A 26,534-nucleotide genomic window follows, 5' to 3' on the forward strand; every position below is an offset into this window, starting at 1 on the left:
ACAGGAGTAAAACAGCAGTGAATGAGATATAAACTAATATGAAGATTTGGGCCATACCTCCTGCAGCATGCGACCCTGACTGCTGCTGTCCCCCTGTAGGGCCTCCAGCAGCTTGTCCAGGGTGAGGCCCACACGGACCCGGTGTTCGGTCTGTCCACTGCCACTAAGGGCCCCCAGCACCAGGCCTAGTCCCAGCACACAGCCCGCACTGGAGAAAGGAGAGGTAGTGGAAAACGGACGATAGTAGGGGAGTACATTGTTGCACAAACTGAAAGCTTGCCACCTCATTCGCACGCATGCGCACATACAGCACGTTTGGAAAATATTCAGACCCCTTGACTTAACATTTTCGCAAATGTATTACAATTAAAAAACTGAAATATCACATTTACATACAGTACCAGTCAAAAGTTTGGACACACCCACTCATTCAAGGGTTTTCCTTTATTTCTAATATTTTCTACATTGTAGAATAATAGTGAAGACAACAACTATGAAATAATACACATGGAATCATGTAGTAACCAAAAAAAGTGTTGAACAAATCAAAATATATTTGAGATTCTTCAAATAGCCACCCTTTGCCTTGATGACAGCTTTACACACTCTTGGCATTCTCTCAACCAGCTTCAACTGGAATGCTTTTCCAACAGTCTTGAAGGAGTTCCCACATATACTGAGTACTTGTTGGCTGCTTTTTCTTCGCTCTGCAGTCCAACTCATCCTAAACCATCTCAATTGGGTTGAGGTCGGTGATTGTGGAGGCCAGGTCATCTGACGTAGCACTCCATCACTTTCCTTCTTGGTCAAATAGCTCGTACGCAGCCTGGAGGTCTGTTTTGGGTTATTGTCCTGTTGAAAAACAAATGATAGTCCCACTAAGCACAAACCAGATGGGATGGTGTATCGCTGCAGAATGCTGTGGTAGCCATGCTGGTTAAAGTGTGCCATGAATTCTAAATATATCAAGACATTGTCACCAGCAAAGCACCCCCACAACTCTTCCGCCATGCTTCACGGTGGGACCCACACATGTGGAGATCATCCGTTCACCGAGATCATCAGTCTTCTGCGTCTCACCAAAAATCTCCAATTTGGACTCATCAGAGCAAAATGACAAATGCTTGTGTTTCTTGGCCCAAGCAAGTCTCTTCTTATTGGTGTCCTTTAGTAGTGGTTTCTTTGCAGCAATTCAATCATGAACGCCTGATTCACACAGTCTCCCTCTCAGCAGTTGATGTTGAGATGTGTCTGTTACTTGAACTCTGAAGCATTTATTTGGGCTGCAATTTCTGAGGCTGGTAACTCTAATGAACTTATCCTTTGAAGCAGAGGTAACTCAGGGCCTTCCATTCCTGTGGAGGTCCTCATGAGAGCCAGTTTCATCATAGCACTTGATGGCTTTTGAGACTGCACTTGAAGAAACTTTCAATATTCTTGACATTTTCTGGATTGACCGACTTTAATGTCATAAAGTAATGATGGACTGTCGTTTCTCTTTGCTTATTTGAGTGGTTCTTGTCATAATATGGACTTAGTATTTTACTAAATAGGGCTATCTTCTGTAAACCACCCCTACCTTGTCAAAACATAACTGATCGGCTTCAGGAAAGACACATTGAAGGAAATAAATTCCACAAATTAACTTTTAACAAAGCACACCTGTTAATTGAAATGCATTCCAAGTGACTACCTTATGAAGCTGGTTGAGAGAATGCCAAGCGTGTGCAAAGCTGTCATCAAGGCAAAGGGTGGCTATTTGAAGAATCTCAAATATATTTTGATTTGTTCAACACTTTTTTGGTTACTACATGATTCCATGTGTATTATTTCATAGTTGTTGTCTTCACTATTATTCTACAATGTAGAAAATAGTAAAAAGAAAAACCCTGGAATAAGTAAGTGTGTCTAAACATTTGACTGGTACAGTAAATATTCAGAATCATTGGCAGCGATTACAGGCTCGAGTCTTTTTGGGTATGATGCTACAAGCTTGGCACACCTGTATTTGGGGAGTTTCTCCCATTCATCTCTGCAGATCCTTTCAAGGTATGTCAGGTTGGATGGGCAGCGTCGCTGCACAGTTATTTTATGGTCTCTCCAGAAATCCTCGATCGGGTTCAAGTCCGGGCTCTGGCAGGGCCACTCAAGGACATTTAGATCTGTCCCAAAGCCACTCCTGTGTTGGGTTGGTTGTGTGCTTAGGGTCGTTGTCCTGTTGGAAGGTTAACCTTTGCCCCAGTCTGAGGTCCTGAGAGCTCTGGAGCAGGTTTTCATCAAGGATCTCTCTGTAATTTGCTCCGTTCATCTTTCCCTTGATCCTGACTAGTCTCCCAGTCTCTGACGATGAAAGACATCCCTACAGCATGATGCTGCCACCACCATGCTTCACCGTAGGGATGGTGGCAGATTTCCCCCAGAAATGACACTTGGCATTCAGGCCAATCTTGGTTTCATTAGACCAGAGAATCTTGTTTCTTATGGTCAGAGTCCTTTAGGTGCCTTTTGGAAAACTCCAAGTGGGCTGTCATGTGCTTTTTATTGAGGAGTGGCTTCTGTCTGGCCACCCACCATAAAAGCCTGATTGGTGGAGTGCTGCAGAGATGGTTGTCCTTCTGGAATGTTCTCCCATCTCCACAGAGGAACTGAAGCTCTGTCAGAGTGACAATATATACTTGGTCATCCCCTTGACCAAGGCCCTTCTCCCCTCTCCCGATTGCTCTGTTTGGCCGGACGGACAGTTTTAAGAAGAGTCTTGGTGGTTCCAAACTTCTTCCATTTAAGAATGATTCAGGCCGCTGTGTCCTTGAGAACCTTCAATGCTGCAGAAATGTTTTGGTCCCCTTCCCAAGATCTGTGCCTCGACACAATTCTGTCTCGGAGATCTATGGACAATTCCTTCGACCTCATGGATTGGTTTTTGCTCTAACATGCACTGTAAACTGTGGGACCTTATATTGACAGCTGTGTCAATATAAGACAGCTTTCCAACTCATGTCTAATCAATAGAATACACCACAGGTGGGCTCCAATCAAGTTATAGAAACATCTCAAGGATTATCAATGGAAACAGGATGTACCTAAGCTCAATTTCAAATCTCATAGCAGGGTCTGAATACTTATTTAAATAAGGTATGTTTAAAAAAGGTTTAAAAAAAATAATTAGCCAACATTTCTAAAAACCTGTTTTCACTTTGTTATTTTGGGGAATTGTTTGTAGATTGATTGTTTTTATTTTGATGAATTTAATCAATTTTAGAATAAGGCTGTAACGTTAACTAAACGTGGAAAAAGTCAAGGGGTCTGAATACTTTCCGAATACACTGTATAAGATGGTAGGGCAGTGTCAATCCAGCCATTCTCATATCTTATATTTATTGAACACTTTTTTAGATGCAATTCAGACACACTCACTTGTACTCCAGGTTGCTGTCAAAGCAGCAGGCTTCCAGAGTGTCTAGAGAACTCATCAACAGCTCTGTGATCTTCTGACCTGACACATCACTGAACCAGAGAGATAGAAGGAAGGAACAGAGGGAATGCTTTGGAAAAACACAGAAACACCCGATGACATCCAATGTCACAATACAAACAAACAAACACGCACGCACGCCTCAAGAGTGAATTCTCACACACACACCACCCCATCTCTACCCCCATGGCAAGCCTCCTACCTGAGCCTCTCCTGGTGCAGGCAGGACAGCAGCATGCCCAGGGCCAGGCCTGAGTGGAACTGGACGGCCTGGGAGTCGTCTGCGGTGGGGGAGCCGGGAAGCCCCGCCCTCAGGGTGGCTAGGACCTGTGGCACGCTGTCCTTGTGCCAGGCAACCAGCACAGGCACCACCAGGGACAGGGCCAGGGCGGCACAGGAGCGGGCGATGGCACTGGCCGTGTTCTCTCCCGAGTAGGACCGCTAATTAGGATCAGTAAGTTGAAGAAAATACTAATTAAACAATCAAAAAATATAAGCCTACCCATACAGTTGAATGGTATTGTAGAACATTCAACAACAGTGTACAGGTTTCCATTTCTTTTTATGATGTAACATCAATATAGCATGATTTAGATGCCAGCATAATTCAGTGATAATTCTAGTTGTTGTGCTTGGTTGGTGTACTGACGTGTAGGAACCAGGGGAAGACTTGTCCTCTGGGCTTGTAGCTGCTGCTGACGATGCTGAGGAGAGTGTCCAGGACCATGGCCAGCCAGGTGGATGTGGACAGGATCTCAGGGCCCACCTACAGCATATACCACAACAAACATGGCAGGGGAGAGTTACAGCACCACCCAAATGGTAAAAGCTTTAGATGACTGTGGTCCTTCTTCAGTTCATATTTATTAGGACATTTATCTGGTAAAACAATGGGATACTTTCAGAGACACTCCTTTCTTATTTTATGGTCCAGAAATGACCAGCTATTTACTTAAGCAATGAGGCACGAGGGGGTGTGGTAATATGACCAATATACCCACAGCTAAGCGCTGGTCTCAGGGATAACGCAACGCGAAGTGTCTGGATACAGCCCTTTGCTGTGGTATATTGGCCATATACCACAACGCCCCGATGTGCCTTATTGCTATTATAAACTGGTTACAAACTTAATTAGAGCTGTAACAATAAATGTTTTGTCATACCCGTGGCTGATATAGCACGGCTGTCAGCCAATCAGCATTCAGGGCTTGAACCACCCAGTTTATAATAAGAAATAACATGGTAAAATGGTAATTACACAGTAACAAACTTAGCATGCATTATTTGTTGTTTTCTCTTCAGATTCATTATAACAAACACTACTAGGCACCAGGGTACTAGTATCCCTTGACACTACATCATTTCCTAGTTAGTACCAGGTAAGTACCAGTGCTATAAAATACAATGCTCCCATAACGTGTGGAGTCTGCTCTTACCCCAAGTCCTCCCTCCGTGTCAGCGGGCATGTTGCTCTCGTATTTGGCCAGCACCGAAGCCAGACCGCTCAGAGCCAAGATGGAGTTCCCCTGCACCACCGGACTGTCCCTATCGCCACGGAGACACAGGTGTAACACGGGGTTACCATGACAACAGTAGCAGGACTCACCGCCATCGTCAACCAAACAGTGTGGCTACAGGCCACTGCTCCTCGATCCTGGTGTTGGGGGGCTTTAAGTGCGTACGGGATTTTGTTCCAGTCCAGTACAAACCCACCTGCTTCAAGGGTTTGAATGATGGCACTGACCTAGTCTAGAATAGTTCCACTGTTTTGTTGAGACCAAAGCTATCAACAGACAAACAAAATCGGTAAAAGCCCTTACCATAATTATAAATGCAATATAATTGCGACAAGTTACATTGTTAATGCATACACTTGACACGGTGGGAAATTCAATGTCAATGCAGAGACAGACTTACTTTGCTGCAGATTTGACAACATCAGTCAGCTGGTCCCTGACCCTGTGGAGAGGGAGAGAAGGGGAGAGGAAGACAAGGAGGATGACTTAGAGTCTATCGCTGGACGAGGGGATGAACGTTTCATCTTCTCATGTCTTGATTTACGATTACGCACGCACACAGTCTCTTTTCATTTGAGCGTAGCATATCACTCACATGGCGGATGTCTGTCCCATTGAGAACATGCATTGACACCGATGTTCCCGCTGGTGTGCGTGTGGAGTTACAGTTGAAGTCGGAAGTTTACATACACCGTACCCAAATTTTAAAAGTTTTTCACAACTCCTGACATTTAATCCAAGTAAAAATTCCATGTTTTAGGTCAGTTAGATCAACACTTTATTTTAAGAATGTGAAATGTCAGAATAATAGTAGAGAGAATGATTTTTTTCAGCTTTTATTTCTTTCAGCACATTCCCAGTGGGTCAGAAGTCAACATACACTCAATTAGCATTTGGTAGCATTGCCTTTAAAATGGTTTAACTTGGGTCACATGTTTCAGGTAGCCTTCCACAAGCTTCCCACAATAATTTGGGTGAATTATGGCCCATTCCTCCTGACAGAGCTGGTGTAACTGAGTCAGGTTTGTAGGCCTCCTTGCTCGCACACGCCTTTTCAGTTCTGCCCACAGATTTTTTATGGGATTGAGGTCAGGGCTTTGTGATGGCCACTCCAATACCTTGACTTTGTTGTCCTTAAGCCATTTCGCCACAACTTTGGAAGTATGCTTGGGGTCATTGTACATTTGGAAGACCCATTTGCGACCAAGCTTTAACTTCCTGACTGATGTCTTGAGATGTTGCTTCAATAAATCCATAGAATTTTCCTCCCTCATGAAGCCATCTATTTTGTGAAGTGCACCAGTCCCTCCTGCAGCAAAGCACCCCACAACATGATGCTGCCACCCCCGTGCTTCACAGTTGGGATGGTGTTCTTCGGCTTGTGTTCTTTTCCCTCCAAACATAACAATGGTCATTATGGCCAAACGGTTCTATTTTTGTTTCATCAGACCAAAGGACATTTCTCCAAAAGGCACAATCTTTGTCCCCATGCGCAGTTGAAAACCATAGTCTAGCTTTTCTAGGGCGGTTTTGGAGCAGTGGCTTCTTCCTTGCTGAGCAGCCTTTCAGGTTAGGTCGATATGGGACTCGTTTTACTGTGGATATAGATACTTTTGGACCGGTTTCCTTCAGCGTCTTCACAAGGTCCTTTGTTGTTGTTCTGAGATCGATTTGCACTTTTCGCAACAAAGTACGTTCATCTCTAGGATGACAGAATGCGTCTCTTTCCTGAGCGGTATGACGGCTGTGTGGTCCAATGGTGTTTATACTTGCGTACAATTGTTTGTACAGATAGGCCTCCGTCTCATCGCGCACCAGCGACTCCTGTGGCGGGCCGAGCGCAGAGCGCGCTAACCAAGGTTGCCAGGTGCATGGTGTACCCTCCGATGCGCGCTGTGTTAAGAAGCAGTACGGCTGGTTGGGTTGTGTATCGGAGGACCTTCGTCTCTCCCGAGCCCATATGGGAGTTGTAGCGATGAGACAAGATAGTAGCTACTACAACAATTGGATACCACAAAATTGGGGAGAAAAAGGGGTAAAATCCCCCCCCCCCCTCAAAACAAAAAAAAAAGTTGTACAGATGAACGTGGTACCTTCAGGCGTTTGGAAATTGCTCCCAACGATGAACCAGACTTGTGGAGGTCTACAATTTTTTTTCTCAGAGGTCTTGGCTGATTTCTTTTGATTTTCCCATGATGTCAAGCAAAGAGGCACTGAGTTTGAATGTAGGCCTTGAAATTCATCCACAGGTACACCTCCAACTGACTCAAATGATGTCTATTAGCCTATCAGAAGCCATGACATAATTTTCTGGAATTTTCCACAGTCAACTTAGTGTATGTAAACTTCTGACCCACTGGAATTGTGATACAGTGAATTATAAGTGAAATAATCTGTCTGTAAACAATTGTTGGAAAAATTACTTGTGTCATGCACAAAGTTGATGTCCTAACCCACTTGGCAAAACTATAGTATGTTAACAAGAAATTTGTGGCGTGGCTGAAAAACCATTTTTAAATGACTCCAACCTCAGTGTATGTAAACCTCTGACTTCAACTGTATTTGACCTGCAATTTCTGAGGCTGGTGACTCGAATGAACTTATCCTCTGCAGCATAGGTAACTCTGGGTCTTCCATTCCTGTGGCGGTCCTCATGAGACCCAGTTTCATCATAGCGCATGATGTTTTTTTGCGACTGTGCTTGAATTAACTTTCAAAGCTGTTGAAATGTACCAGATTGATTGACCTTCATGTCTTAAAGTAATGATGGACTGTCGTTTCTCTTTGCTTATTTGAGCTGTTCTTGGCATAATATGGACTTGGTCTTTTACCAAATAGGGCCATCTTCTGTGTACCACCCCTACCTTGTCACAACACAACTGATTGGCTCAAATGCATTAAGGAAAGAAATTCTACAAATGAACATTTAAGAAGGCACACCTTAATGCATTCCAGGTGACTACCTCATGAAGGACTGGTATAGTGATCTCTGTTGAGGTGATGGATGGACCAGTTGTTTTAATCCAGTATGCCTGGAATCTTCAGTTATCCTTTTGGAAGAATCTGCTGTGCACATTTCCCTCATATCACTGTCAGCCATTAATAGTAGAAAAGTGGTCCTATTTGGCGGTGTTGGTAGAGCACGGCGCTTGAAAAGCCAAGATTGTGGGTTTCAATTCCCACTGGGGCAAACCATACGAAATATGTATGTGTGCATGACTATTAGTCCCTTTGGATAGTGTATGCTAAAGTGCATATATATATTTTTTTCAATAATTAGATACCAGAATATTGTGACGAGGAGAGGAAACTATTTTAGACTATTGATATGTAGCCCATATTCCTGGCAGATTAGCCTTCAAATGATCCCCTCATTTGAGAAGAGAGCTGTTTTAGGAAGTTAATACATCTAATTAGTAGTTTCTGTCACTGGAATTACATTACAAAACTGGCATCCAAATTAGAAAAAAACTGTTAACACTATTGTCAATCTTGTAATGTAATTCCAGTGTAAATCAGTGACAGAAACTAACTAGATGTATTCAGGAATGTTGCCTAATTCTGCGTCTTTTAACCAATGGTAAAGGGCAGAGTAATCTGTGTTAAAAGCTGAGATGTTTTTGATTATAGTGAGAGGAGTCAAAATGACAGGGCTTTATGGTGGATGCCACAGAGGAAGTAATTCAGAAAATGACCATCTCCGCAAAGGTCAACTATGTCCTGTTGTTCCATAGTCTTAAAAAATGTCATACTGTCGGCTACAGGGACCAATGGAATGTGCTTTGTTAGAAGATGAGCTGGATTATGGTGGAATAGAACAGCATTTTTAAAAGACAGGTGTGTGTGTGTTCTCACCAGAGCCAGGCACAGTGCTGTTTGTACTGCAGCTCCTCTGGACTCTCCTTGCCTTGCTTCTGCTGCATCTCCAGCTCTGCCCGACGGCCCTAATGACCACAGCAACCATGACCACACAGCAATCACATACACGATACCGGTACAGCAACCATGGTCGCAAATCAACCGCATTCATATGGCAACCATGACCATAAATTGACCAGAAAACTCAATAGAGATAAACAGAAAGACATGCTGTATTCATAGGGCACGTGCACACCTGTAGGACGGCATGGTACGCTCGGCTCATGAACCCTCGCCAGGCCTGGGGTAGGAGGAGGGCCCGATGCCACTCTGATGGCTGAATGTTCACCTGACCACAGAGAAGAGAAAAACTGAGTATGTATGCACATTCATACATGCACACTACCGTTCAAAAGTTTAGGGTACTTAGAAATGTCCTTGTTCTTGAAAGAGAAGCCAATTAAAATAACATCAAATCGATCAGAAACACAGTGTAGACATTGTTAATGTTGTAAATGACTATCGTAGCTGGAAACAGCTGATTTATTTTATGGAATATCTACATAGCTGTACAGAGGCTCATTATCAGCAACCATCACTCCTGTGTTCCAATGGCACGTTGGTTTAGATCATCCATGTTTATCATTTTGAAAAGGCTAATTGATCATTAGAAAACCCTTTTGCAATTATGTTAGCACAGCTGAAAACTGTTGTCTGATTAAAGAAGCAATAAAACTGGGCTTCTTTACACTAGTTGAGTATCTGGAGCATAAGCATTTATGGGTTCGATTACAGGCTCAAAATGGCCAGAAACAAAGACCTTTCTGCTGAAACTCGTCAGTCTATTCTTGTTCTGAGAAATGAAGGCTATTCCATGCGAGAAATTGCCAATTTAATGTTATGGTAATGGACAAAAAAAACGTGTTCTTCTTTCAAATACAAGGACATTTCTAAGTGACCCTACACTTTTGGACGGTAATGTATCTGTTTCAGAACAGTATGTGTACAAATAAACAGAAAATGGTGACGTAGGTCATCCATCTTTAAACACGTTTATATGAAAAGAACTGTACATGTTTCCAAAGATCATCACACACCTTGGTGTGGAGTATTCATAGAAAGCATTTTGCCTGTCTAGTGGGACTAAGCCTGAGTGTACACAAACATATCTAGCAACTCATAAACAAAACACTTGAGAGGGAAGGTTGATGAGCGGACTGCTAAAATAAACCGTTTGTGTAGTATGATGAGGATGCCTTAAACTGTCACTGGAGCGTACAACTAGGGCTGTCAGCCGGTGATTGTCAAGCAAACAACTGCTGGTCTCATGGTAATTGACCGTTAATTAACATAAACACATTTAGCATCTCCTGGCTTCCATGCATAGCCTACAAGCCACTGATGAAGACCTTTGGAGCATCTACATTTTAAAACGTCTAATAAATCCATGTAATATAGCCCACATCAACACAATAAATCCATTATTTATTCTAGACAGATCTAAAGAAACATGATATGAAAAAAATGTAGTCTGTTTCAGAAGAACAGAAAAGCATACTCTGAGTTGTCCTTATGTTGGGCCCTGATATGGCTAAGCCATATGGCAGTGGGTTACACTAGTTAGTTTAGCAGACAAGATTTGCTTAGAATTCTGTGGCATTACTTTATATTGTGAAGAATGCAACCGAACTTAGCTGAATAAAACAGAAAGGAGATTTTCTCCAAGCGTCTATTCTGTGTTGAGCGGTTAACAAAGAAACAGGTCCTCCTACTTTCTTCATTTATAGTTATTTATGCAACTTTAGTTGTGACACAAATGTTGGGCCATACGTTTAGATTTTTAATACATTCTAAGGCTGCATGATGCAACTCTAATGATGATTTGTGCAGGCTGTACACACTTCATCAGTCTCTCATTCACAATTTGACAAGCACTTGATAACGCCTCGAATTTCCCGACTGCATGCCCTTTGTGTGGCCGTAATGCCCCCTAAAAAAATACATGCCTTTTGCGGCCAGTGGCAGTTGTGCCCTTGGGCTAAATATAATAATTATAATTCCCTTCTCCCGGCTATGTGCCGAAGCACCTCTTACTCACATGGTGCTCAGTCACGTGATCGGGTCTTTCTCACAGGCTGAAGACAGACACATTGGGGATGCAAATTGCGCACATACTTTTCCAAATCCGAGGCACATATTGAAGATGTTGGAAGAACTGTCCACATTTACTTTTCCATCAGCCAACAAGTTAAGTAGGACTACCGAACAGCAAAAGCACTAGCCTATGTCAATCTACTATCCCACATAGTACAAAAGGACCTATTATATTCTGCGTGAGAAATAAATATTCCAAACATAGTCTGAGACAGATGTAGGATGCGATGGATCCCAAATTAATACAATCACTAGCATCAAAAAACATGTTTTAAGCAATGAGCTTGGCGCAACAGATGAGAACATTTAGCTTAAAATGTTGATAAACTATTAGGTTATTTCTTCACATTATAAGCGCAGCAATGCACACACCGCTGTAAGCGATAAGGGCAAATCTGAAGCCGGCAGCTTCGCTGGCTCGTCCGAAGTTGCTATCTGAGGGTCTAATTAACCCCTACACCCTCAATAAATTTCACTCCCTCAGCTTTGGGACACTTGCGCAAATGTCAGAGGTGCACGTGAATGCACAAATGGAGGGCCGAGGGGAACGGGGTGATTTGGGATTCAGCCAGAGAGAGATAGGGGAGGTCACCTCGTGAATGAGAGTGGCTAACATCTGCTGGTAGCTCCGCCCCCTGCTGAGGAGGAAGCGGTTGATTGGTCGTCCATCTCGGTCGGTCTGGACAGGCAAGTCAAAGGAGAGAAGGAGGCCAGCTGTAAAACACAAACATTATATCACATAAAACGTACATTTGCGGAAAACCTAGCTAACCTGGTCCTAGTCAAATAAATTATAAATATTCATTTGAGAAATGTAACCTTTATTTTCATGAACAGTAGACTAAATGCATAGTAACTCATGCAGTCAAGAATGATTCATTTTGCATACCTTTAACTGACTAGCCAATTCCTGATTTTATTCATTTATCCTTATATTTCAAAATAAGGACCAGCGGACTGGACTCCCTGTTATTGAATTTTTCTTATTGATGGTGTGTGTTGGTACCTACCTGCCAGGCCAGGTTTGAGACCAGGCTGTTTGCTCTTCTCATAGGTTTTCAGCATGAAGCCTGGGATCCCTGCCACCGTTTTCCCCTGGTCTGACCGGAGGCTCCCCGTTTTCAGGGCAGAGTGGTACACCCCACGGGGCATCTGGCTCATCTCCTGCCTCACCAGTGAGGTCAGGAAGAGCTCAAATGCTGAACAGAGGGGGGTGTGGAGAGAAAGAGAAAGAAATTGGAAGAGGCGATAGTGGCATATTTGAATTCTGTTGTTGAAGTCTGCAATGGAACAAAATAGAAGTGTCAAAAGTGCAAACCGCACCCATCTGGCACTCAGGAAGGCTAAATGAAACACTATTTGAAATAAACACAAATACTATTTGAATTTGGGCAAACATACTGTATACAATGGATGCCATGATGGATGTCCCCAACCCGTGTAAGAGCAGAGAAGAGTATTCACAGCTTCACACACAATGGGAGACTATGGTATAAACACACAGTTTATTTTTACGAGGCAGAGAAGGAAAGGAGTGTCCCGGGGCATCTGGGAACAAAGCACGTCGACAAAAGGACATTGAGTGTCGGTTTACTTTTCAAAATTCCTCATCGTTTAATATAACTGACACGCTTCATTAAATTACATTGGAGCTGGAAACTGGAGTGGGGTAGAGTTTGGTCGAAAGAGGCTGTCGAGGGATTGGGGGGAGAATTTCTGATTTATTTGAGTCAACTGCTCTGTGGTGCTGCGTTTCAACATGTAGAGACAGTCCTCAGGGGGGTATTGCTGAATAGTTTCACACAAAACAATTTAAACGCTGCATTAAATCGAATACACTATTAAATCAAGATCCGAAAACATTTAGTCCCATCCTCAAAAGTTGGCACGGTGCTCAGTACTGCTGTGAATCTAAAGAGTTGTAGTGAGAGAGAGCGAGCACATGTGTATGTTGTGAGCATATGTGTCTAACAGTACAGTAGTTATAAAAAGGACAGAAAAGGAAAGAACCAAGGTAGTTAGAGAAGTGGGGTATATTAGATATGAGCAGCTTCTACCTGGCAGGACTGAGAGGGATGTGAGACCTAGGAGCTTCACATAGGATGGACCTGGAATGGACAAATCTTCCTCCTCCTCCTCCTCCTCCTCATCTTTCTCCTTTACCTGTTCCTCCTCCACATTTTCAGGAAGTTTTGCGACTGGTCTGACCTATCAGGAAGACAAACCAGCATACCAAAGACATGATTGGCTGACTGATTGCATTACACAACAATGATAAACAACAATTTGATTAATTATGAGTATAATGGATTAAAATCAGATTAAGACAACTTTTCATCGATTGCACACAAAGGTCCATACAGATTTTGACTTCCGCTTTCAACCCAACCCCGCCGATACATATACAGGTTTTTGGAGAGGTGCGGGGGGCTACCACACTAGGTGCCCGGGGAGCGGTTGCTGTGGCGGGTTAAGTGTCTTGCTCAAGGGCACAACGGCAGACAATGTCATCTAGGATTCAAACAGGCAACCCTCCTGTTGCTGGCCTGCCTCTCTTACCGCTAGGCTACCTGCCGCTCCAGCGATTAATTACTACTACATAACGTTGCTAGGTGGTTGTAGGAACATTGGGAGAGCGTCGTCTATCCAGTGGTACTCTCACCTGCTCGGGGAGGTGAAGGAGCGTGTGCGCTGCCTCTGAGAACTCTGACAGAGCCTTGTATCCACAACTGGCCACCTCAGGTTCCTGGAACACACAAACCCATCAAAACAAAAACATGCACAGAGATCTGAGAAAAGCTAGTCTGGGTAGCAGGCTGATTTCTCCACCAACCTTGTTGAGAGCGTAGCCCCAGAGAAAGCTGACAACCTGCTCTTTGAGTTTCTGAAGGAGAACAAGCCATAGTTAAGGGCGAAAAGGCCTCAAATCACATCAAAATGAAATGCTGCACAAAAAAAAAACAATTTGTTAAAATTGCCATTGTTAAAATATGGGCCCCAGGTGTGTTATACATAGTCCACAGATTTGGAGGACAGGTAGTGTACCTCGTACTCCTCTGTCTTGACAGTGAGCTGTGGCAGCAGAGCCAGGAGCTCTGCTATGGCCTTGACCACCAGAGGTCTAGAGTCACAGCTCAGCTTAGGGCCCAAGGCTGTCCATGTGGAGCCCACATCCACCACCTGGAAAAACATCATCAATGTTTACCACCTGAAGACAACGTTAACTTAGGGGGGTTTATTGAATTATGCTTATTGTAACAAGCACATACCAAGTAAGGCAGTATTCATATTCAGTATTCAGACATCTTAGGAACATTTAGTGGCAGTGCGTGTGTGTGTGCATGCGTGTGTGTCTGTGTGTGCGTCAGGGTTTCCGTTAGGCAAATGTGGCGCCGGACAACGCGACGGGAATATCTTAATTTACCAGCCATTTGAGAAATTGACCGGACAAATTCACTCACGGTGTTCAGAATCTTAACAAAACATGCAACTCCTGTAATGAAGCAGGCAATAAAACATCCTTTTCAAACAGTTGCCAAAATGCAATTCACAGGAAAAATGGGGAAAATAAACACTTAAATCAGCACTTGCATTTGACCCCCGTAACACCACCAGCGAAACCCCCTTTCTAGCTCTGAATCTGACAGCTACGTTGAGGAAAAATGTCCTTTCTACGCCTGTGATATGTGGTTGTCCCACCTAGCTATTTTAGAGATGAAAGCACTAACTGTAAGTCGCTCTGGATAAGAGCGTCGGCTAAATGACAACATGTAAACAGCACACCTGATGCGAGAGGTATATGACAGACCTCCATTAGAAAATTAGAAAGAGGGTGAAAGAAAGTTGATCTGAAAACCAATAGAACAGGTATGAAATGGCATATGAGGACGTCCTTCATAGGCAGCTGTGTGGCAAAAGGCCTAGCTGATTATTGAGCTGTTGCGGTCAGTGAAAAGCATCTAAAGTGTGTGAAGAGAATGCGCCTTGAGTATAATTTTAAACAATGAGACAAGAAGTGGGGTGTGTGGCAAAGATAACCTGTAGGTGTGTCTCGCTCTCCAAAATGTATGTGCTCAAATCTCCAGAATCCACTCTCCGCTGTCTCCCACCAATACTTGCGCATTCATTGTTCGATGTGAATTTATTGCCCTTTGACTGTTTCTTTTTAGCAATTCCCCATTACATCTGTCACCAATAGTAAATGTACTGTTAATCCCTGTCATTTGGGTACATTCATTTATGTTAACGCATTTATATTATTAGGCCTACAGTTATTTTGCATTCTCATTTTTCGGAGTGGAACTGTCATTTGTAGAGTTCACAACCTGCTACACTTGTGAGAAACAAGTTTGAGTTTTATAACTATCATTTATTTTTCCATGGTCTTTTTTTTCTTTTTCCCCATTGTCTTTTGTTTGGTCTCTCTGTCCTGTTAATGATAAGGGAGCACGCCTGCCTCAGCACGCACACAACGGGCCTACCTTGTAGGAGTGCCCATTTGGGGATGTTTGCTTTCTGATAGTCTTAGTCACCACAACCACCACTAATAAATGACTGAGAAGCTCACCTTAAGTCAACAAAGTCTTTTTTTTACATCCATTGCGAATGATAACCTAAGAGTTCCTCAAACAATCTACCCCTCGGTAATCACCAAGCCTCCATGTGAAAGAGCAAAATATCATAATCGGATCATCCCATATATCCAGTGGAATTTCATAAAATAGCCAACCTTTCTCTTGTGCAAAAACAGCTGTTTGTCCGAGCTCACTGGGGGAAACTCTGAGAGCCCAGAATAGGCTAGTTGATACAATATTGCAGGTTTGCTAGCTTCAGCTTTGGGCAGAATCCAGTGAGGATTTGATAGAATTTTGCACTTCACTAGCAAAAGTCAAGACAGATAAGGGAGGTAGAAGGGCAAAGTAGAGAGATGAATGTGATTGAAAGAACCATCATTTTTTATCAGTAGGCTATATTTTCTACTGTTTTCTATTTGTCGGCTTTATCTATTTTGAATTGGTTGACAATGGAGGTTATAGGCCAACGGCTGCATTGGTCATCTCTGAGTTCCCATGCGCTCATTTATGATATTGCGCAGCCAATGATTACGGTAATGTGTCCATATGGCAGAGGCTGGTGCTCTCACATTAGTTGAATTTAAACTTTAATATTTTGTATTATTTTAACTAAAGATTTGTATGATTTCCACATGATGACGATTTTGAGAAACAAAAACATTATTGAAATGAAACTAATCCAAAAAAACACTTATATGAGAACCCTAACTGACAGGCAGATTGGTAGAAATGGTAGGATAAATTGTATGCTTCCCCTAACTTGAAACTCACGCGCCCCCTATGAGGTTATGAAATAATTGCCTCCCATCTTTCTATGGTCGGATTTTCAAGAACGTGAAGACATGCCTCATAACATGAAGTAAAACATTCAGGTGTCAAACAATTAAGTATTTTTCAAAATGCATACGGCCTCACGCTCACATTGTAAAGTGGAGGGTGACACGTTGATAGCCTGCGTTGGTTTTTCTCCTGGTCAATTTGTCAGACCACATTTTATTTTATTGCAGTTTCAAAAAAATATCCGGTCATTAAGCCAGCAATTACCGACTAACAGAAACCCGGGCACGCACGTGTACTCTCACCTCGGTGCGGCAGAGCTCGTGTAGACCTTGCAGGGCCAAGGCAGCAGGGGCAGCCTGGTCTGGTCTGGAACACTGGGCCAGAGTGTGTGTGATGGCAGCCAGCATGTCCCCTCCATGCTGGTAGGGCCTGTGACAGACGAGTCATTAAAACCTCTTTCTGGAAGCGAATTCAAAATCCTTATCTCCAAGGCACTTTTGTAGCTCTGAAACTTTCAAAAGATTGAACAAGCGCATATCTAATATGGATCGAAGGGTGTAAGGTGCAGAAGAAGTGTGGAAGGGTAGAGGGCATAGGGCAGGGGTGGCCAACCCTCCTCCCGGAGTGCTACTGAGTGAGCAGGCTTTTGCGCCAGCCCTGCTCCAACACAACTTATTCAGCTAATCTAGGTCCCGATGAGCAGCTGGTCAGTTGAATCAGGTATGTTAGAGCAGGGACGGAGCAAAAGACTGCACAGCCAGTAGCTCCCCAGGAGGGTTGGACACACTTGGTATAGGGAAAGCAAGGGGCTTAGGAAGAACCCTAAGAGGACAGACCGTATAAGTCTCAGGGGAGTGTTGGAGCCCACCTCTCTCTGCAAATGTCTCTGACACAGGCAGCCCTGGCTAGAATCTGTTCCCACTGGGCCTCCTTCCCCAGGAGCACAGACTTCTCGAACTGGGAGATCAGCCTCTGGAGGTCAGGGTACACACGGTCCTACAGCCAAGAGAGAAAGAGACACTTAATCTGAAACCAAGACTGCCAATGTGTCAACTCCCGCCACCTAGGAAACAATGCATTGCAAATTAAACACCCTTCTGAAAGTGCAGTGTGGACAATCAGCTGGCATCATATATTGTATTGTTATTTGGATGTAAAAAAGTATTGTGTTTTCTTTGTGATCTGAAAAACAAGAAAACGTAATACAACTTTATATTGAATAGATATACACATCTATATATCTATCTACACTACCGTTCAAAAGTTTAGGGTCACTTAGACCTTGTTTTTGAAAGAAAAGCACATCTTTTGTCCATCAAAATAACAGTAAATTGATCAGCAATACAGTGTTGACATTGTTAGTGTTGTAAATGACTATTGTAGCTGGAAACGGCTGATTTTTTTATGGAATATCTACATAGGTGTACAGAGGCCCATTATCAGCAACCATCACTCCTGTGTTCCAATGGCACGTAGTGTTAGCTAATCCAGGTTTATAATTTTAAAAGGCTAATTGATCATTAGAAAACCCTTTTGCAATGAAAACTGTTGTTATGATTAAAGAAGCAATAAAACCGAGCTTTAATCATATTCTTGATACGCCACACGTCAGGTGGATGGATTGTCTTGGCAAAAGAGAAATGCTCACTTACAGGGATGTAAAGAAATGTGTGCACCAAATTTGAGAGGAATAAGCTTTTGTGCGTATGGACATTTTCTGGGATCTTTTATTTCAGCTCATAAAACACAGGACCAACACTTTACATGTTGCGTTTATATTTTTGTTCAGTATATACAGTTTACATACACTTAGGTTGGAGTTATTAAAACTTGTTTTTCAACCACTTCACAAATTACTTGTTAACAAACTATAGTTTGTCATTTTTCCAACAATTGTTTTGACAGAGTATTTCACTTATAATTCACTGTATCACAATTCCAGTGGGACAAAAGTTTACATACACTAATATGACTCCGCCTTTAAACAGCTTGGAAAATTCCAGAAAATGATTTAATGGCTTTAGAAGCTTCTGATAGGCTAATTGACATAATTTGAGTCAATTGGAGGTGTACCTGTGGATGTAGTTCAAGGCTTACATTCAAACTCAGTGCCTCTTCGCTTGACATCATTGGAAAGTCAAAAGAAATCAGCCAAGACCTCAGAAGAAAAATTGTAGACCTCCGTTTGGAAATTGGGAGCAATTTCCAAATGTCTGAAGGTACCACGTTCATCTGTACAAACAATAGTATGCAAGTATAAACACCATGGGACCATGTAGCCGTCATACCGCTCAGGAAGGAGACGCGTTCTGTCTCCTAGAGATGAACGTACTTTGGTGCAAAAAGTGCAAATCAATGCAAAGGACCTTGTGAAGACACGCTGGAACAAACACGTACAAAAGTATCTATATCCACAGTAAAACGGGGGTGGCAGCATCATTTTTGGGGGTGCTTTGCTGCAGGAGGGACTGGTGCACTTCACAATATAGATGGCATCCCGAGGATGGAAAACTATGTGGATATATTGAAGCAACATCTCAAGACATCAGTCAGGAAGTTAACTTCTTGGTGACAGGGGGCAGTATTTTCACGTCCGGATGAAATGCATGCCCAAATTCAACTGCCTGCTACACATCCCCAGAAGATAAGATATGCATATTATTAGTAGATTTGGATAGAAAACACCCTGACGTTTCTAAAACGGTTTGAATCATGTCTGAGTATAAGAGAACTTATTTAGCAGGCGAAACCCCGAGGACAAACCATTAAGATTTTTTTTTTTTGAGGTCACACTCTTTTCAATGAGTTTTCATTGGGAATCCAGATTTTCATTGGGAATCCAGAGGTCTAAGGGACCTTATTGCAGTTCCTATCGCTTCCACTGGATGTCAACAATCTTTAGAAATTGGTTGAGGTTGTTCCTTTGTGTAATGAAGAAGTACGGCCATCTTGAACGAGGGTCACTTGAAGTGTACTGTTAGATAGAGGCGCGTGTCCAGAAAGCATGCTACAGTTTGTTTTCCTCCTGTGTTGAACACAGATCATCCAGTCTTCAATTTTATCGATTATTTAAGTTTAAAAAATACCTAAAGTTGTATTACAAAAGTAGTTTGAAATGTTTTGGCAAAGTTTACAGGTAACTTTTGAGATATTTTGTAGTCACGTTGCGCAAGTTGGAACCAGTGTTTTTCTGGATCAAACGTGCCAAATAAATTGACATTTTGGATATATATCGACAGAATTAATCGAACAAAAGGACCATTTGTGATGTTTATGGGACATATTGGCATGCCAACAAAAGAAGCTCGTCAAAGGTAAGGCATGAATTCTGCGTTTTCAGCGTTTTGTGTCGCGCCTGTCTCTTTGTTTACGGAAGTGCTATCCTCAGATAATAGCATCGTTTGCTTTCGCCGAAAAGCCTTTTTTAAATCTGACATGTTGGCTGGATTCACAACAAGTGTAGCTTTAATTTGCTATCTTGCATGTGTGATTTAATGAACGTTTGATTTTTATAGTAATTTATTTGAATTTGGCGCTCTGCATTTTCCCTGACGCTAGCGTTCCACATATCCCAGAGAGGTTAAAGCTTGGTCGCAAATGGGTCTTCCAAATGGACAATGACCCCAAGCATACTTCCAGAGTTGTGGCAAAATGGCTTAAGGACAACAAAGTCAAGGTATTGGAGTGGCCATCACAATGCCCTGAACTGAATCCTATAGAACATTTCTGGGCAGAACTGAAAAAGCGTGTGCGAGCAAGGAGGCCTGACTCAATTATACCAGCTCTGTCAGGAGGAATAGGCCAAAATTCACCCAACTTATTGTGGGAAGCTTGTGGAAGGCTACCCAAAACAATTTAAAGGCAATGCTACCAAATACTAATTGAGTGTATGTAAACTTCTGACCCACTAGGAATGTGATGAAAGAAATAAAAACTGAAATAAATCATTCTCTCTACTATTATTCTGACATTTCACATTCTTAAAATGAAGTAGTGATCCTAACTGACCTAAGACAGGGATTTCTTACTAGGATTAAATTTCAGGAATTGTGAAAAACTGAGTATAAATGTACTTGGCTAAGGTGTATGTAAACCTCTGACTTCAACTGTACACACACACACACACACACACACACACACACACACACACACACACACACACACACACACACACACACACACACACACACACACACACACACACACACACACACACACACACACACACACACACACACACACACACACACACACACACACACACACACACACACACACACACACACACACACACATATGTACATACAGGCCACTCAGAAAGTATTCAGACCCCTGACTTTTACCATATTTTGTTACGTTGCAGCCTTATTCTAAAATCGACTAAAAAAATAAATAATTCCTCATCAATCTACACACAATATCCGATAATGACAAAGCAAAAACAGGTTTTTGAAAACCTTTGGCAGTGATTACAGCATCGAGTCTTCTTGGGTATGACGCTACAAGCTTGGCACATCTGTATTTGAGGAGTTTCTCCCATTCTTCTCTGCAGATCCTCTCAAGCTCTGTCAGGTTGGATGGGGAGTGTCGCTACACAGCTATTTTCTGGTCTCTCTAGAGATTTTTGCTCGGGTTCAAGTCTGGGCCCTGGCTGGCCCACTGTATGTATAGATTCAAATAAAAAAAGTATGACTTAAGACTATTGCTCTCCCATCACTAACCTGTTTCTCCCACAGAGCGGTCATGAGGCGCAGTGCCACGGCCCTCAGCTTGGGGGCGCTGCCCAGCATCTGGAGAGTGTGGAGCACCTGGGGAAGACACAACTGACAACCACACAACACATGTCAGAGAGGGGAAGCCACACACACAGACACACGTCAACATAAAGTATGATGCTAAGTTTGAGCCAATACACTATTCAATGACACTCATGCATAAATTGGTACACAGGAAGCTTTCTTGGAAGGCTTTGAGTTAAGTCCATCTTGACCATATTCAATGCCAGGCAATGAGATGCAAAGTCTTCTCTAAAACTGAGCACTGTCCTTTGACGTTGAGACTCCTACTACTAGTTATAGCAGCTAAAAGTATAGCATTTTCCCACTGTTTGGGGATATGACTCAGCCTTTCAAACAGGCCAGCCATGTGCAGTGCAGTAAGTACCTTATGGGTCCCAAAGTTTGGCAGTGAGTACAGCACAGCGTGGGACAAGTCTGGGTCACACTCCTTCCCCAGCTTAAACAGCAGAACATGAAGAAGGGATGGGACCTGCAGAGAGAGAGAGCGAGGGATGGAGGGAAAGACAGGGGGGGTGAGAGGGGAGGGGGGAGAAAGAGGGAGGGAGGGAGAGAGAAAGAGAGGGGGAGAGAGAGAGAAAGAGGGGTGGGAAAGAGAGAAAGTGAGTGAGTGAGTGAGTGAGTGAGTGAGTGAGTGAGTGAGTGAGTGAGTGAGTGAGTGAGTGAGTGAGTGAGTGAGTGAGTGACAGACGGACAGGACAGACGGGGGGAACACTAGTTGAAGCATGTTTACTTGAATCACTTTTCTTGTATAGGGGAGAGTGGGAGTAAGGGGGGGGTAATATTCTACATTCTTGCCCGAGTTATTCTCACCCACATCATTACAGGCCGCGCTAAGCTGCACACTGTCACAACCGATCCATCTCACCCGCCACCGCCACCCCCGCCGCCACACAGCGCAAGGAAGAGGCAAAGGAATCGTCGGGCTTTGAACTTTGAAAGTCGCGTTCCTGCGCTGGTGTTCCCCCCACTCCCTCCCCCGCTCTCAAGGAGCTCCTCATTCCTTAATTTCTTCCTTTCTTAATAACTTACTTCTGTCTCTCGCTTTTCACTCCCACTCTCTCGCCTTCCTTCTTTCCAACCCCCCACAGCTGACACACTGTTGTACAAAAGCAGAGTCTTGTCCCGGAGGCTTTTGCCATTCCAAGACACCTAAGTATGCTTCCTCTCTCTCCCACAAACCCTGACAAACATATACAGCCTTGGGGGCAGAACAAACAGACAACCCCAGCCAAATTGGTGTCAGTTCTAGTGGAGGTAGCATCATGATCATCCCAGGCCAAGACGAGAGAATATGGAAAGGGAACTGAGAGAAAATGAATCTGTTATTATAGAAAGCAATAAGGACAAATTAGGTAATGCACACACGTCCAATATACAGCCAGCCCTCCATACAGTATAGTGAAGGGGTGCCAAACAGCAGGCCCATTGGCCAAATAGAAAACTGTGGCCAGATAGGTACACAGACAAAAATATGCTGCATTTGTTTGCTTGTTTTTGCTACGCAAGAAAGTGGAACAGCCTTGTGTTCTTGCGTTAAGTACATAAGGTATAGATGCAGTGCCTTCAACACATTACTGAGTACCACTCTCCATATTTTCAAGCATAGTGGTGGCTGCATCATGTTATGGTTATGCTTGTCATCTTTAAGGACTGGGGAGTTTTTATGGATAAAACATAAATTAAGCAAAATCCTAGAGGAAAACCTTGTTCAGTCTGCAGAATTAAGTTCCCTTTCAGAAGGACAATAACCTAAAACACAAGGCTAAATCTACACTGGAGTTGTTTACCAAGAAGACAGTGAATGAATTTCACAGAGCTTAAATAATTTTGAAAATAAAAAAATGGGCAAATGTTGCACAATCCAGGAGTGGAATGCTCTTAAAGACTTACCCAGATATAATGACAACTGTAACCACAAAGCTGCTTCTAACAAGGTATTGACTGTGAATACCTATGCAAATAAGATATTTTAGTATTTCATTTTCAACAAATTAGCAAGAATTTCTAAAAACATATTTTCACTATTATTATGGGGTATTATGTGTAGATAGATGGGTGAGGTTTTACCTTTTTTTCTCTTCATTTTGAATTCAGGTTGTAATACTACAAAACGTGGAATAAGTCAACAGGTATGAATTCTTTCTGAAGGCACTGTAAGGCTTAATAACAACCTCCGGAATGGGAATGCTCAGTGGTTCCCTCTTAAAATCATATAGCCCCTCCTACCCCCAACAGTGTAAACTGAGACGGCGCGGGATTAACTCCCTGTGCCACCCCCCCAATAACAGGGACGTAGCCTCTGGCCCCTCCACATGGATAGCAGGCCTCCCTCTCTCGGACCATTCATGACTTGGCCAATATCCATGATCTTATGGACACCAAGGTGAGATCAGGAATGTCACTTACCAGTTAGCGCAAACATTGGATGCATTGGATTGATAGAATTCCACGTCACTGTCAGTGTGCCTACCATTCTCTACTTTCATCACTACTATACGTTTCCATGTCTCCACCTAACTCTGTTGCCCCCTGGTTTGGGTTGAAATTGTGTGCAATTGGTTTCATCCAAAAACGTCAGCTTCAAAGGCCAGGGACTTAAGTTAAGTGCGCCGTGAAAGAGCTATTTTCAGTTCTTAAAAATCCAATTACATTTTGAGGGAATCCTCTGAAATGCCCCAATGGGCGCCCCAAACGGTCGTGTCAGAGCAGAGGTTAAAGCCACTACTCCATACCTTGCTTCCTTCTTTCCTTCCTTCCGGGAGTAAAATAACTGAGAGAAAGGTGTCCTTCTCTGACCCTCAGTCCCCTGTCGGCGACGCCTCTGCCACTGCTATGCCTTCATTAGCATAACGCGCTTATCGCTCCCCGTTCGCCCACACCTTGCCCTGTTGCCTAGCAACCCCAACATCTGCATGGCTTATCATGGGGGGGTTCTCTCCCTTCCCGTTTTTTTTGTGTGCCTTTTCGAGGGAACGGCCACCTGTGTTCCCCAATACAATAACCAACCACCTCCGCAATAACATTAAATGCACTGTTGTAAAAATCTGGGGCCATATGGTGTCAAACTACTAGAGTAGGATCAGTTTTGACTTTCACATTTCAGTCAGTAAGATTACTTAAACAGGGGGAACTTGATCCTAGATCAGCACTCCTACTCTGAGAAGCTTGAAACAGCCACTCAACAGTGCATTGAGTGTAACTACAGAGTTTAGATGGTGATTGAATGGTTGATTATTGTGTTGGTAATTGTGTTGTCTGTTCTTCTTGGTTAAAGACTAGGTCCTTCCTTCCGTTGTTGCACTGCAGTGCCTGAAGACTCTACAAGTTAGCATTGTAGTGACAAGACCGTAAGTAGAAAACATGAATAATACTTTAGATAGTAGCCTAGCGTGTTTCTATTTGTGGCTTGTAAATCTCGTGTTTGCAGCACCCTAGTGCCTGCAGGCTGCGGCAGCCGCAGTGGTGGTGTTGTGATTTAGCCTCCTAGTTACTGAGAGACATGGAGGTCGGGGGGGGGGGGATTAGCCCACAAGCCAATGGTGTAAAGGAGAAATTAATCAGCCCATAAAAACTGTATATGGGGTGTCGACACACACACACACTGTAACGACACAAACATGCTTCATACTGTACACACACACTCTTACACACACACACACACACACACACACACACACACACACACACACACACACACACACACACACACACACACACACACACACACACACACACACACACACACACACACACACACACACACACACACACACACACACACACACGGAAATACCATGGGTATAAAAGGCACCAATAACTTACTGCTCCCCACTTAACTAGCAGAACAACAGGCGCTCAGGGAGCAATTACAGAATCAAAAGGTGTGCACTAAGCCATCTAATGAGCGCTGCAAATAAGGGTGATATACAATGTGACATTTCTTTATTGTCTATAGCAGGTGATAGTCCTCCGGGGTCACAGTGTCTGACGGTTTTAATCCTTTGCCTTTCAACCGGCAGTATATAGTGCATCCGGAAAGTATTGAACCCCTTCACTTTTTACACATTTTGTTACATTACGCCTTATTCTAAAATGGATTCAATCGTTTTATTTTCCCCTCATCAATCTACACACAATACCCCATAATGACAAAGCAAAAACAGGTTTTTAGAAAGGTTTGCAAAAGTATTGCAAATAAAAACTGAAATTTCGCATTTACATAAGTACTGAGACCCTTTACTCAGTACTTATGTAAATGCGAAATTTCAGTTTTTATTTGCAATACTTTTATTTATACTTTTATTTATTTGCAATACCTTTACTCAGTACTTTGTTGAAGCACCTTTGGCAGCCTCGAGTCTTCTTAGGTATGACGCTACAAGCTTGGCACATCTGTATTTAGGGAGTTTTTCCCATTCTTCTCTGCAGATTCTCTCAAGCTCTGTCTGGTTGGATGGGGAGTGTCGCTGCACAACTATTTTCAGGTCTCTCCAGAGATGTTCGATTGGGTTCAAGTCCAGGGATCTGGCTGGACCACTCAAGGACATTCAGAGACTTGTTCCGAAGCCACTCCTACGTTGTCTTGGCTGTGTGTTTAGGGTCGTTGTCCTGTTGGAAGGTGAACCTCTACAGCAGGTTTCAATCAAGGATCTCTGTACTTTGTTCTGTTCATCTTTCCCTCGATCCTGATTAGTCTCAGTCCCTGCCATATGAAGCTACCACCACCATGCTTAAGCCGGAGGGATGGTATTGCCAGGTGAAGAGCAGTGCCTGGCTTCCTCTAAACGTTACACTTGGCATTCAGGCTATAGAGTTCTCTATTTGTTTCATCATACCAGAGAATCTTGTTTCTCATGGTCTGAGAGTCCTTTAGGTGCCTTTTGGCAAACTCCCAAGTGGGCTGTCATGTGCCTTTTTTTGAGGACTGGCTTCCGTCTGGCGACTCTTCCATAAAGGCCTGATTGGTGGAGGGCTGCAGAGATGGCCGGGTTCTTGGTCACCTCACTGACCAAGGCCCTTCTCCCCCGGTTGCTCAGTTTGGCTGGGTGGCCAGCTGTAGGAAGAGTGTTGGTGGTTCCAAACGTCTTACATTTAAGAATGATGATGGCCACTTTCTTCTTGGGGACCTTCAATACTGCAGAAATGGTTCGGTATCATTCCCCAGATCTGTTCCTCAACCCAATCCTGTCTCAGAGCTCTACGGACAATATGTTCAACCTCATGGCTTGGTTTTTGCTCTGACATGCACTGTCAACTGTGGGAGCTTAATAGACAGGTATGTGCCTTCCCAAGTCATGTCCAATCAATTGAATTTACCAGAGGTTGACTCCAATCATGTTGTAGAAACATCTCAAGGATGATCAATGGAAACAGGATGCAC

General features: G+C 43.2%; 1 protein-coding gene across 2 annotated transcripts in view; it reads right to left on the minus strand.

Moving 5' to 3' along the window:
* focad (focadhesin) overlaps positions 1-26,534 on the minus strand; it is a 65,067-nt gene that overhangs the window by 12,812 nt on the left and 25,721 nt on the right. For both annotated transcript variants that reach the window (XM_046318610.1, XM_046318609.1), the window contains exons 12-29: positions 21,519-21,623; positions 21,077-21,178; positions 17,224-17,351; positions 16,658-16,784; positions 14,047-14,181; positions 13,835-13,885; positions 13,664-13,747; positions 13,059-13,209; positions 12,012-12,200; positions 11,594-11,715; positions 9,104-9,196; positions 8,845-8,933; positions 5,390-5,431; positions 4,909-5,017; positions 4,122-4,238; positions 3,675-3,913; positions 3,415-3,504; positions 58-208 (exon numbers count right to left, since the gene is read on the minus strand). In XM_046318610.1, the coding sequence (XP_046174566.1) occupies positions 58-208; positions 3,415-3,504; positions 3,675-3,913; positions 4,122-4,238; positions 4,909-5,017; positions 5,390-5,431; positions 8,845-8,933; positions 9,104-9,196; positions 11,594-11,715; positions 12,012-12,200; positions 13,059-13,209; positions 13,664-13,747; positions 13,835-13,885; positions 14,047-14,181; positions 16,658-16,784; positions 17,224-17,351; positions 21,077-21,178; positions 21,519-21,623 (2,124 nt within the window). The remainder of the gene's footprint in view (positions 1-57; positions 209-3,414; positions 3,505-3,674; positions 3,914-4,121; positions 4,239-4,908; positions 5,018-5,389; positions 5,432-8,844; positions 8,934-9,103; positions 9,197-11,593; positions 11,716-12,011; positions 12,201-13,058; positions 13,210-13,663; positions 13,748-13,834; positions 13,886-14,046; positions 14,182-16,657; positions 16,785-17,223; positions 17,352-21,076; positions 21,179-21,518; positions 21,624-26,534) is intronic.

Source organism: Oncorhynchus gorbuscha, linkage group LG21, assembly GCF_021184085.1.
Source record: "Oncorhynchus gorbuscha isolate QuinsamMale2020 ecotype Even-year linkage group LG21, OgorEven_v1.0, whole genome shotgun sequence".
Classification (NCBI taxonomy): domain Eukaryota; kingdom Metazoa; phylum Chordata; class Actinopteri; order Salmoniformes; family Salmonidae; genus Oncorhynchus; species Oncorhynchus gorbuscha.